Below are 12502 nucleotides of genomic sequence, written 5' to 3' on the forward strand. Positions count from 1 at the left end.
GGTCACACTGCTCTTGTGTCTGGAATGTAAAACACATCTCAAGACGGAATGAAGAAAAGGGAAAACCTTAATGAAAATGTCATCTGCTACCAAAGCAGGGCGAATAACTAAAGTCTCTAGTTGTTGTGCCTGTCGCAATACGTTTTCTTTCCTGGTTGCCTTGGCATTATTTCATATTTTGCTTCAATGATCTGGGCTGCAAGAAGACAATCTGCTTGTTTCACATGTGGGGTGGAACTCCCAAGTAGGGCTCCAACAGATTATTGGGTCTTCACTCAGTAACTCAGGCAGGCCAGCATTTAAACTAACCAAGGCAGATGGCTGTAGGTTCCCTTTTGAAAGATTTCTGGAGACAGATCCAAACCTGCGTTGCAATCACAGTCTCTTTTTGTTTTAATCTCCCTGCGAAGACAAACACTTTTTCCCTTTGTCCAACCAAACTTCCTTCCTGTAACGTAAGTTCCCTTACACTTGTTTATGAAATTCAAAATTACATGTAAATCAAATGAATTATGAGTCCAGGTGATCTTACTAAAACAGGGCATCTAGTTTTAAAAAATGATAGGCCCGTGTAAAGAGTCAAACAGAATCCTGATGTGGGTCTCTGAGAATTTTTCTTTCTTGGTAGGGACTTAACAGCCTCATTCCGTATAGAATTATTCATGCTGCCAGCCTAAGTGCTCAATCATTCTAAAATCTCAAAACGCAGGCACTGTTAGAAACTTAAGTCATCCCATGCTAGATATATATGTATGTAAGTACATATATACGATACTCCTATTTACATGCATTGTTACAACATATGTTAGAAAGTGATTTTGGTTGGGGTCTTCATTTCTGTAGTATGTCTGGGGGCCTTTGTTAAGACATGCTTAGAGCTGGTTCCCCGGAGAAACAGTAGCACTGAGTAATTTAAGGATGCTGACTGTTACCGCAAGGGGAAGGGAAGGCCAATCACAACCTCCTGCCTTGACGGCCTGGTTCATTTAGGAATGTGGCCAACAGGGTTTGTGCTCAATAAACAGCTTGAGGAATTTCATGGAATGCAGTGACCTTCTCTTCCCAGTGTCCCTGCAATCCAGTCCAGTCTTTTTTATTTCAGACTGAGCTCTTTTTCTCTAAGGAGCCATGTAGGAGCTGGGGCCCGGGCCCTTTCTGTGGGCTCACACGGATACAGATGTAATCAGGCACCCCAGAGTCCCCCCCATACTGTGTGGTTCCCAGTGGATGACTTGATTTCTCAGAGGTACTAGAGATGGGAGCTCTTAGAAAGTCGGCATTGGGACCAATGTGTTGACATTTTAAGACTCTTACAGGTGCAGGCATTCTGAGGCAAAGTCTGTACTGGGCATTAAAGAAAGTGAATTGAGGGAAGGTACTGAAGAGAAGCCCACGGGAAGTATGGGGCAGTTCTTAGAAAGCCACCGATGATGTTCGTCAAGACTGTCTCATGAAAGCAGACTATACAGCCCTTTCTCAAGAGAGGGGCAGCTAAACCCCATCCTTGGCTCTGCCAACACTTCTATGAACTTTTGGAAAACAAAACAAAAATCATTAAGGGAAATGTGCTGGGCAGGAGTAGGAAGCAAGAGGAAGATGGTGGTGGGTGTTCTGCCCTTGGCATCAGCTGATGGGCCAGGGCACAGTGAGTTGGCAGAAGACTGTAAACAGAGTCCTTCTGTCTCAAAGCCCAGGTGTCCCCAGATCTCAGCCAGCTGGCCTCAGAAAGGACAGTGCGCCTTGAACACAGCCTGGGGCTACTGGGTCTGAGCCTGAGGGCTGGCAGCACAGTAGTGGGAGCTAAGCCTGGTTCTGGATGTCATGCTGGGGTCTTCGGGGAGAAGGGGGGGAGGTAAACCACGGAGGGTCCCCTGAGAGTGGGCACCAGGTGGGTTGGCTTTGTAAAACAGGGGCTTAAGGTGGCAGACCTCCTCTGGTTCCGCCGTGGCTGCTGCCATCTGGCCCTGGAGAGCCAGGTGCCCATAGTCACTGGTCATTTGTGAAGCCAGTCCTCCCAACTCCTCCGGGTTAGTAACCGACTTAGTCATCTGGAAAAAGAAAACAAGCAAGACACAAAACACACACAGAGAAAAGCATGAGAACCATGTGTTAATACCACTGGAAGGCAAAGGGTTTCATTCACTTTTAAGCTAGTGGCTTGCATTTGGGGCTGGACACTGGAGAGGGCAGTGCAAGCGAAGCCCATGCTGCATTGCACACAACAGGCCAGGGCCCCTGTCAGGCCGGCAGGTCCTGGTGGGGCCAATGGAATGGGCAACATGCTAGACTCAGGCCGTGCAGTGTGGGGCCAGGCCTCCAGGGTCCACTCTGGGAGGTGAGAGCCGCAGCCCAGCCAGCCTAGCCCAGTGGGTCAGGAAGGAGAGGAGCTCCCCAGGAAAACCACTAGGGGGCATACTCCTCGTGCAGTGCACAGCCCTGGTACAGGCTTCTGCAGAGTTCCCCTGGTCTGTAGGAACCCAGGAGTGGGTCCCACCAGGCATAAAGGGCATGAGGACAGGGCTATGAAGGAAATCGTGACTGAGAAGTGATGGATAAGACAAATGTTTTGGAGGAAGAAATTCATACGGAATAAAGCTTTGTAGCAAATTTGTGCCACAGAATGACAAGGTTCCGGCCCGAAATTGAGTTAACAGTATATACTGTAGCCTAAATGGTCAAGTTCTACCTTTTTGTTATCAAGATACTCTGTATTTTCCTCCTGTTTCATAGAAAAACTTACCTCAGTGTACCCTACATACGAGTAGCTAATATGCTAGTGTTTCGTTTTTCTTCTTCCTCTGACAAAAATGCCTTTGTTCTCACAACAGTAGTTTTAACCTGCCAGCCAGAAAGCTATTCTTGTCCCTGTTGGACAAGAGGCTTCCCTCCTGCCCCACCTCGTCTCTCACCCTGGATGACAAGACTTTGTCTCTCTCTACGGCATTTGAAGACCTTGATTTTAAAGGGCCTTTTAAAACCCCTTTGAAATGACAGCACATCCACTGGGGCGGGAGGGAATGTGCAGCCGGTGTCAGGCATGTTTACCAGGAAATGTTACAGGCCTTCAGGCGGAGGTGTGGAGTCACAAGGAATGCACGGCTGTACTGAGAGTTGCTGCATTTGAGCCCTGCCACGCGGAACAGCACATCGATTCTGGGCGACCCAAGGCCGTGAAGCGGGACTCTCGCTACGTCAGGGTCCAGGCCAGCTATCCCAGGAGCGGCAATGCAGCCAAGGCCGGGCTCCTTAAGAGCATGGACACCAAAGGTCACGATGGACCGGCAGAGCTTCCAGAAGCACCATGAGGCCACTCAAAATGTGTGCAACCCTTGCTGCGCTGTGCTCCTTGCCCAGAGGAATCAGCCCTGAAGGGCTCCCCGATTATTTCTGTGACTTGCCTGCCGGAGCACCGGCACACGCCAGCCTTGTCATACTCACTGAGGTGAGCACTGTTCCTCCTTCCCTCCCCGGCCCAAATCCCTTTAAACAACAACAAGCCTGGCACAATCACAAAGTTTCTAAGAATGAACAGCAGCGGCCAGGGAAGACTTTGTGGTCCAAGCTCAACCTCTAGTGGACACACGACTACATGACAAAACTGTCCAGACCGGCAGCGGACCTGACGGGGCAGGAAACTCGTGATGGCTCAGGCTGGTCCCTCCACCTGGGAAGGCTGCTTGATCTCTCAACTCAGGCTTCTGTGGCAGCAGCAAAGAGGCACCTTTCAAAATTTTGTCCTGTACCATCTGAGCTTTCAAAGATGAGAGGAGCTCCCTGACTATGTATTCCTATTAATTCATTGAGGACACTATTTGTTATCTTCTCTACAATTTTTTAACACATCAAGATAGCAGCTGTATATATGAAGATCCATACAATATAATTGTAACTGCATTATATTTTAGCAAAAAATAAATAATTTATTTACAGAATGCCTTCTGTTTTTAGGAAGTTTTTTTTTTTAACATAATCATGCTGTTTCATTTTGCCTGAAAGACTGGCAATACCTTCTTGTTCAAGTAGTATTATTCGATTCCATCAGTTTCTGTTCTATCCCCAAATGTCTCCTCGTGTACTATAATTTTAATCTATAAAAACACCTCAAATCCTGTGTGATGCGAGGTGAACAGGATTTTTTTTTTCTTTCTCCGTAACTTCCAACTTCCTTCTCATTTCTTCGAGTCTCATTTTCTCTCCTTCCTTTGCTCTCCTGCCCTCATGCCCAAGTCTCAGTCATCTCTGATTCCCTCTTGCAGCCTTTTCACAGGATGAGAACTCCAGCACACTGGGGATTCTAGACCACAAGCTACCAGAGAGACCACAGATAAAGGACGGAAGCTGGGGCCCAGGAAGAACCAGAGACAGGGACTAATCTCTCCAAGGCAGACTCCAGAATTGAAGACTCAGTGGTGGTGTGTGTAAAAGGGAAACCGGCAGTGGGTGGGGCAATTCTTTTTCTTCTTACCATTTCCTGAGCTGTTACCGCAATGGCTTTGGAGTATTTCACCACAGTCGTCTGATAGTCGACAAATGTTCCCTTTGGTTCTGGAGGAGTGCCTTCGTCCAGCTAGAGGAAAGAAAAAGAACCCAAAGGTCGTAAGAAGCCTGTAGAAGTGTGGATTATATGTATTAGAATTAGGAACTTTGAAAAATGGAGAGGACCTTAAGAGTTTCTTTGGCTCAGAGTTAACAGAATTCCCCAACTTCTGCAATAAGGACTTTAGTAGAGGTGCATGTAAGGCACGTGGGGTACACAGGCAAGGAGAGGCCCCCAGCTTTGCCTGAGAGGATTGGGAGGGCTTTTCTGAGGATTGATGTTCCCCCCAAATCTTTTGGGGGGAAGAGGGGAGTTTGCTACATATACAAGGTGGGTAAGGTGTCCCAAAGAGAGGGACTAGCATTCAAGAATATAAAGGTGAGTGTGAGCTGGACACTTCTAGTAAAGCACAGAATAACAGAAATGAGCGGGGAGGCAGAATCTACACCACGAAGGGCTTCCCGAGGAATGGTGTAGCCCACAGACGTCTATACCCCAGAAACCTCACTTCTGATCTAAACTGGGCAAAGAGAAGAAATTGGAAACACTGGATATAATTTGTCACTTGTCTGACTTGAAGTGCAATAGGAATTGAGAGAAGGGTGAGATCCCTGTAGGCTGGAAGAGTTGGAGAGGCAGGACCATGGCTCTGTCCCTTGACCGGTTAGGGACATATTGGTTCAGAAGACTTGTATTTAAGACGTGGTTCCAGGGCTTGTGAACGCAGCTCAGGCTGCTTGCTTCAACTCTCTGAACCTCAGGTTCTTCACTGGAAACTTCCAAGCATCAGAAGTTTGTAGTAAAGATCAACTGAGATTATACCTGTTCAAGAGCTACCTGAAGGAAGAGGCGCTATGACCGCGGCAATGAAGAAGACGATAATAACGATGGTAATGTCAGTGATGATTATGATGAGGAAAAAGGCAACCCATCTTTACCACCATTATCACCGTTACTGTCCCCATCGGTTGCTGAATGATACTCCAGGTGAGGCGACATGGTGAATAGAAAGGAAGGAAGAGTGAGTACAGTGAACAGAAGGGGGCTATGGAGAGTGGTGGCAAGGAAGCTGGATCTGTATAATGAAGAACCTCGACATGGTGAGAAAAATGAAGAAATTTGGGGGAGGCAATGACATATTTGAGAAGATCTCTTTGGCAGCTCTGCCAGATAGCATGCAGTCAGGCAAGAGACTAGGGGCCAAGAGGGCAATTAGGAAAATGTGAGACGGAGCCTTTAATAACAGTTACCCATCATGAGCAGGCACAAGCTCCAATGTGAGTTGAAGGCATGTATCGTAGCCTACGTGTGCTGTGTCTGCACCGCCTGGGATACAATTATCACCAAACCATCAATGCAAACTCCAGGCTAGATTTTTTTAAAGTTTTGTTTATCAAGGAGATAGATGCTGCCAAACATCTCCTCACACCATGGGCCCTGCCGGTCATATGAAGCCTGGGTTGTGGACTCACACACTCAATATAAACTGGGCATCTGCTAAGTGTCCAGAGACATGCTGGGCACCTTCATATGAGATGTGGTGTGACTGCAAACACGCCAGGATATTGGGGCTACAGGGCAGCTTAAAATACAGGAGCCACCAGCCTCCAGGATGAACCTTTTCTTAGTTTGAAGACAATGAAAAAAGTAAGAACAGAGGTGTGAATTTAAAAATTTTTCACATTTATTCAGTTGAAAGAACTTTCCTTTATTCTGAGATTACAGCCTTTCTATTGTTTTTTTTTTTTTTATGCTAACATGACCTTTCTTTTATGAGATAACAGTGGTGTAGATAGCAGTGTTTTTGCTTGTTTTGTTTCTTTAGTTTCTTTTTCGCCAACGCCTCCTGCTCACCCCCATCCACAGACAAAAAACAAACAAAAGAAAGGTACTGGATCACAAAATCCCAAAGGTCGAGAACCACTAACCTCAATGACTGGGGAAACCAAGGTTCAGAAAGCTTGCGTGATTTATTCAAGGTCACCCAGAAAGCTGATTATTTCCTGTCAACCTATTAGTTCCCAAACCTTCTGGGGCTCAGATACAGAGAGAATCTCGAGAAGAACCTCCACCGCAGAAGCCTCAACCGTGTCAAGAACTGCACCCAAGTTAGAATCAACTTTGGGGTCATTCACATTTCCCTGCCAGCCACGGTCCTGGAGAATTTTCGACAGTGATTCTAACAGTGTATCAGTATTTCAACCACATAACTAAACCTCAGATAGAAAGTGCCAGACTTCTAATGCCTCACTGCTTAGGGGCTCAAGGACCTGAGGCACCACTTAAGACAAAGTCGCTAGCACGGCAGGCCGGGGTGAGCTGAGGAAAGGGAGAATGGGGAAGAGGCACCGCGTGGGACACCTTGGGTGTCAGGTCAGGGTAGATGAGCATTGAGGGTATCAAATGAAACCCTAATTACATAATTTACAGAACTGAGGGAAATAAAACTTTGTTCCTGGCCTCCGTGGCTCATGTCATTAGCAGTGTCTAAGTATTGCCATCAGTTAAGCCAGGCTTATTTCCCAGCCCTTCCAAAAGAATCCACACCACTGACAGAAGATTGTACAAGAGCTGCTTTCTGTGTTGCAAATCCATCATAGCACGCAAGGCTCACAGGCTATCAAAAAAAAGAAAAACCTGACTTCCATCTTCTAGGGAACCTGACTTCCATCTTCTAGGGATTTATGGAACTCTTTCCTGTCATTAGAGTGATTGCAAAAAACACCTTCTCCTGAGAAGACAAAGATTATCACTTGGATTTCTAATTAGTACTGAGAAACCTGGAGCACCATTACTTAATATCCATGGTAGTCACATGGCTTATTTTCAAGCTCTGGTTTTCTGATGTCCTGAAAACCAAACAAACCCACTGAGACTTATCTAAGGGCCTTGAAAAAGGGGGAATCTCACTCATTTTCTGCCAAACTGTCCCTACTTGAAGCGTGAGAAGCCCACAGCAGAAATTACTGGAGTACGTTGAAAAGGCCGAGCCTGGGGTCTCGAAAGGGAGCCCCAGCATCCCAGCCCAGCTTGTGACTTTATCAGTCTGATACTGACTGCATAATGTTTAAAGGGAATTATCCTAATTATAGTTTCAGGCTATCATCTCTTTATGGAGATACAAACCAACCAATCTTCTCTAAATTGGCAATTAAAGGCTGCTTATTATCCTGGAAAACCGTAAGAATGTATTCACAATCTGACAATGGACGTTTGAAAACACAGATGATGCCTACATGGCAATTAGATGTTGATGAACAATTGTTAATTCTAATGCCTATCAAACTGACACGACTCTGAAGGATTCCCTGGGGGAAAGAGCTGAAGCTACAGAGTAGAAACTGTCTCAGGTCAGTATTTCCTTACTGACCCAATTCAACTGATGCGTCACTAAGAGAAATGATACTATGTTATCTTCTATGCTCATTGCCCGGGAGAGTTCACTAAAGGCTTTTACGCATATTACTTTGGTGGCTTCTGCATCTGGCTAGATAGTAAAACCATGGGGAAATTTGAAAAATACAAATCGAGATACCTGGCCTCCATCCCACAGAGTTTCCAACTGAGCAGGGCTGGACTGGGGCCCAGGAATGTTCACGCTAAAATGATCCCAGTGATTCCAAAGCAGCCATTCCAAAGATCAGAACTTGGGAATCACTTCATTATTTCATTCTGGAGTCTGTTCCCCACAACAACTCCATGAGGTAGACAGGGGAGGTAGATAATTATTTCCGTTTTATAAGTGAGGGAACCCATGATACCGTCTCCATCTCCATTTTTACCCCTGTATAAAATTGGGAGGAAGGGCACAACTGGCTTACCAAAGTAATCAATGAAAATGAAGAATGGATAATATGTTGGACATATGACAGGACATCTGTACATTAATCAGCACCCTCAAGGAAAGAGGAGGCTCACTGGACTCAGCCTCGAGGGATAGCTCTTTACAGAAAAGCACCTGGGGACCAAGTCTGAGGGAAACCAAGGAGGAAGGGTGTCAAGGAGTGAGAGCGAGTGTCTTGGAGCCCAGACCCACCTTGCTCATGGCTTCTGCGATGGCGTCAACCATGCCTCCCACCAACCCCACTTCACTGGCCGCTTCATTCAGCGTCACCATGATGTCGTCCACCGCCTCTTTCATGAGCTGGGCAGCCTCTGTGATCGCATCGTGGGTGTGCTGTGCCTGAGAAGGGAAAGGGGAGAGGGAATTGTGAACTGCTTCTTTAAGCAGAAGAAAATGGTACCAAGTCTCTTAAGAACCATTTCACTTCTTTTAAGCATAACCTTAAAAAGCAGAATATAAAAATATATCCCCATTACAGAACACAGCGATGTATTTTATATTTTTCCTTTCATTGATTATGTTTGTACATTTGTTTGCAAAATAAAAATCAGAAAAACAGATAAAAAAGATCTCTTTTTATTATCAAAAGGAAAAATAAAACTGTAATTTCAAAAAGCCTTATGACTAATTTTATGTTACTATGTTCAGCATGGTAGAAAGAGAATGCCACAGATCCCCAAATATAACAAGTTGACATATTTCATTTAAAAAAAAGCGCTAATATAAAGAAAATGTGTTCACATCCAATGCGTTTGTCTTCAAAGCTGCCCAACACACTGTAATTCCCAAAGAAGATTGGATTATGAAAATGTAGGCACATAGAGAAGACATAAATCTGTAAAAGACTTAGCAGGCTTTGCAACTATGTCACAAATCACACCGCCATGAAGTTGGAAGAATGAATGAGGACAGACACTCTGCAGGCAAAGACCCGAGTGGTCATGACGCCCTAAGACAGTACCCTGGAGATGCCCCAACTGCAGGTATGTCCCTGTGTGTGAAGCACAATGGCGGCGCCGGGCTCCCTGACAGACACCTCAGATGCAGTAAGATGCAGGAAAACCTGGGCTCTAGTTCCTGCTCTATGCTAAGTAGCTAAGTGGCCCTGAGCTTGGCTTCCTAAGCAAAATAGAAATAATGATAACAACCCTAGGAAGTGGAGTTCTGATGAGATCATATGGGGCAGACATCGTGTTAATTTATAGTAAGAGCAGTCTAGTCAGGGCCTGTGCTCGTAACTGGGAAATCTGATCTAATGCTGGGCCGGTAGTGTCAGAATTGCACTGCACCCAGGCACTGCATGCAGCGGCCACGGTAGGCCCCTGCCCACCCTCAGGGGGAGGTGACCATTCCAAAGAGTCGAAGACATTGCATCTTTACTTTAGTAGATGAGAAGGTAAGGATGCCAGTGAGAGAAGGTCAACGACAACCCTTCTAATTTAAATAAATGAGAAGACTTCCATGAAAAGGGTACGTGAACCAAGAAGAGTTCTTCCAAAGTGACATCTCATAAGATGTAAAATATGTTGATCACATATGGTATCCGTGAGGCAACTGTGTCGGGATGGAAATGTTAATAACTATTACTACTAAAATTACTTTAGAAGATAACAATGAAAACTACCTGGAGCAACAAACATTCCTTGAGTCTTTACCAGACTGTGTCCACCTGCTCTATTTCTGAGGCCCTCCATGGGGCGAGGAGGCAGGATCTCTAGACTTACTTACCCTCCTCCCTGGCCAGCCTCCTCACAGGTCCACTCCCTCACCCTCTATCTGCAGGGACTGGCTCTCTTCTCCTCCTCCCCTCTCCCTTCCACCCAAATCAAGGCCCCAGACCTGGGTGTGACTGAGCCTTTCCCCCTCCTCCCCCCAACCGTCTGGCTACAATGGCAGGAGGGACTGTCATGCGGGGCAGCCTGCGGGGTCTCTGGTCCCGCTCCCCACATAAGAACGCAGGACATGGTGAGGCCAAAAAGGAATACCCACGGAGCCACAGGTAGGGGAGTCGAGGAGAGAGGAGGAGACTGAAGGAGAGTGGAGGAGAGTCGGTCGGTTGGCAGCAAAGCGGACAGCAGGTCGCACGTCGTGTAAACCCAGCCTTCAGTGAGACCATAGTGGTATGTGTGGGGACAGAGCCCCAAAAAGCAGTTTCCAGGCTCTCGGCCTCACGTGGAAAGGTGCTGGCTCAGGTAGTAAATGGCCATCGACTGTGATCAAATGGCCATCAGCTGTGGCTAGTTGGCCGTCAGCTGTAACCAGTGAGCTATTGACCTCTAATATAACTGCTGTGGCTATGCTAGCAGAAAAAATGGGGGCTAGCAAGAAGATGGTGGCTGGCATGCACGGACTGCAGTTAGCACGGCGGAGTACGGGTTGCGATTGCAGAGAAGTGGACGGCAGGTTGCAGACAGTGTGGCTCCTGCTTCCTGTGTCTCCAACCCAGCTGCCAGCGAGACTATAGAGATATGACTCCCCTACCTATGGCTCCGTGGGTGTTCCTTTTTGGCCTCACCATATCCTGCGTTCTTATGTGGGGAGCGGTACAGAGACCCCTGCACAACAGAGTCATACCACTATAGTCTTGCTAGCAGCTGGGTTGGAGACACAGGAAGCAGGAGCCACACTGTCTGCAACCTGCTGCCCACTTCTCTGCAATCTGCAACCCGCACTCCGCCGTGCTAACTGCAATCCGCGCTTGTCAGCCACCATCTTCTTGCTAGCCCCCATTTTTTCTGCTAGCATAGCCACAGCAGTTATATTAGAGGTCAATAGCTCACTGGTTACAGCTGACGGCCAACTAGCCACAGCTGATGGCCATGCAATCACAGTTGATGGCCATTTACTACTAGAGCCAGCACCTTTCTATGTGAGGCCGAGAGCCTGGAAACTGCTTTCTGGGGCTCTGTCCCCACAGGAACCCTGAGTGAGAACTACCTCTCAGAGCTCTGAGGATTTGTAAAGCCACCAGAGAAAATATTAAGGTGGTGTTAAGTAATTCAGTTTTAGGATGGCTTCTTTTCAGCAATAGCCAACTGGAATAGTACCTAAGAAGGGCTCCTAATCTAGCCTTGGGATCCAGAAGACTTCTTGGAGGAGGTGTCCAGGCTGTGAAGCTGAGATCTGGAGGAAGAATCCAGATGCTAGCAGAGTTGATGGGGTGAGGGAGAAGGGGAAGCCTTCCAGGCGAAACACGTGGCCTGTGCAAAGGTCCAGAGGTGAGAAGGAATATGTATTGTGAAGATGAGGTGAAGCACCATATGTAAACTGTCTGGCACAGGGTTTCCAGGTGGGAATTCCCACGCGTTCTCAGGAATTTTTTTCGCCTTCCCTTCCCCAAATCCCAAGATAGAAACTGTTCTCCACGATAAATCATTTCCACAAAGTGACGGCCAATACTACCCACCACTGGGGTTCAAGGAGCTGATTTTCCTGATTTCCCGACGAACTTTTCTTGGGATTTGGGAACAGAAAAGCGAAAAAAATTCCTGGCGTCATAGGAATGGTGGCAGCGGGACGCACTTTCTGAGTTCTCCTCCAGATCTTATTACAAATGGGACCTATAACCCATCAAAGAACTCTTTGCTCATCACCCAGAACAGCTAAGAGACTCGTGGATTACTTGAAGTTAAGGATTACTTGAAGGTGCGCTAATTGGGCGCGCAGGAGAAGGAAGAAAGGGAGCAGAGTGAAAACTCGTGGGCCCACGGCAGGGTCCCGACCGGTGCCGCAGTGGCGGTGGCGGCGGCGGCAGCAGCAGCGAAAACCGCGGTGGCACCCGCAGTTCTGGGCACGCACGGGATCCCAGGGCGGAACGGAGAGTATCGAGACCAGGAGGTGGGCTCTTTCCCTGCGTCCCACAGCTGATTTCTCCCGCTGGGAGGGCGGCCAGTGGGCCCTAGGGCAGACAAAGAACACAGACTCCATACCTGGACCCCGCCCCCCCCGCTCTTCCAATCCTACCCCTGCCCTTCCAGAGACTTAAACTGGCCCCTGAACTGAGGAGTAGTGTCAGATTACAGAGGAGCCGTAGTAGTGCTCAGGCTCTGGGAAGACTGACGGGCAGCTCTGATCCAGGGAAGAGGCTGGGAAGAGTGTGATTTTGGCTGGGCTAGGAGAGA

The 12502-nt window shown here is 47.4% G+C and overlaps 1 protein-coding gene across 7 annotated transcripts in view; it reads right to left on the reverse strand.

Annotated features, from left to right (window-relative positions):
- Positions 1 to 12502, reverse strand: part of TLN2 (talin 2) — a 419393-nt gene that overhangs the window by 58731 nt on the left and 348160 nt on the right. For all 7 annotated transcript variants that reach the window (XM_033107584.1, XM_033107586.1, XM_033107581.1 and 4 more), the window contains 3 exons: positions 8574 to 8720; positions 4466 to 4567; positions 1929 to 2048 (listed from right to left, as the gene is read on the reverse strand). In XM_033107584.1, the coding sequence (XP_032963475.1) occupies positions 1929 to 2048; positions 4466 to 4567; positions 8574 to 8720 (369 nt within the window). The remainder of the gene's footprint in view (positions 1 to 1928; positions 2049 to 4465; positions 4568 to 8573; positions 8721 to 12502) is intronic.

Source organism: Rhinolophus ferrumequinum, chromosome 6 (assembly GCF_004115265.2).
Source record: "Rhinolophus ferrumequinum isolate MPI-CBG mRhiFer1 chromosome 6, mRhiFer1_v1.p, whole genome shotgun sequence".
NCBI classification, from domain to species: domain Eukaryota; kingdom Metazoa; phylum Chordata; class Mammalia; order Chiroptera; family Rhinolophidae; genus Rhinolophus; species Rhinolophus ferrumequinum.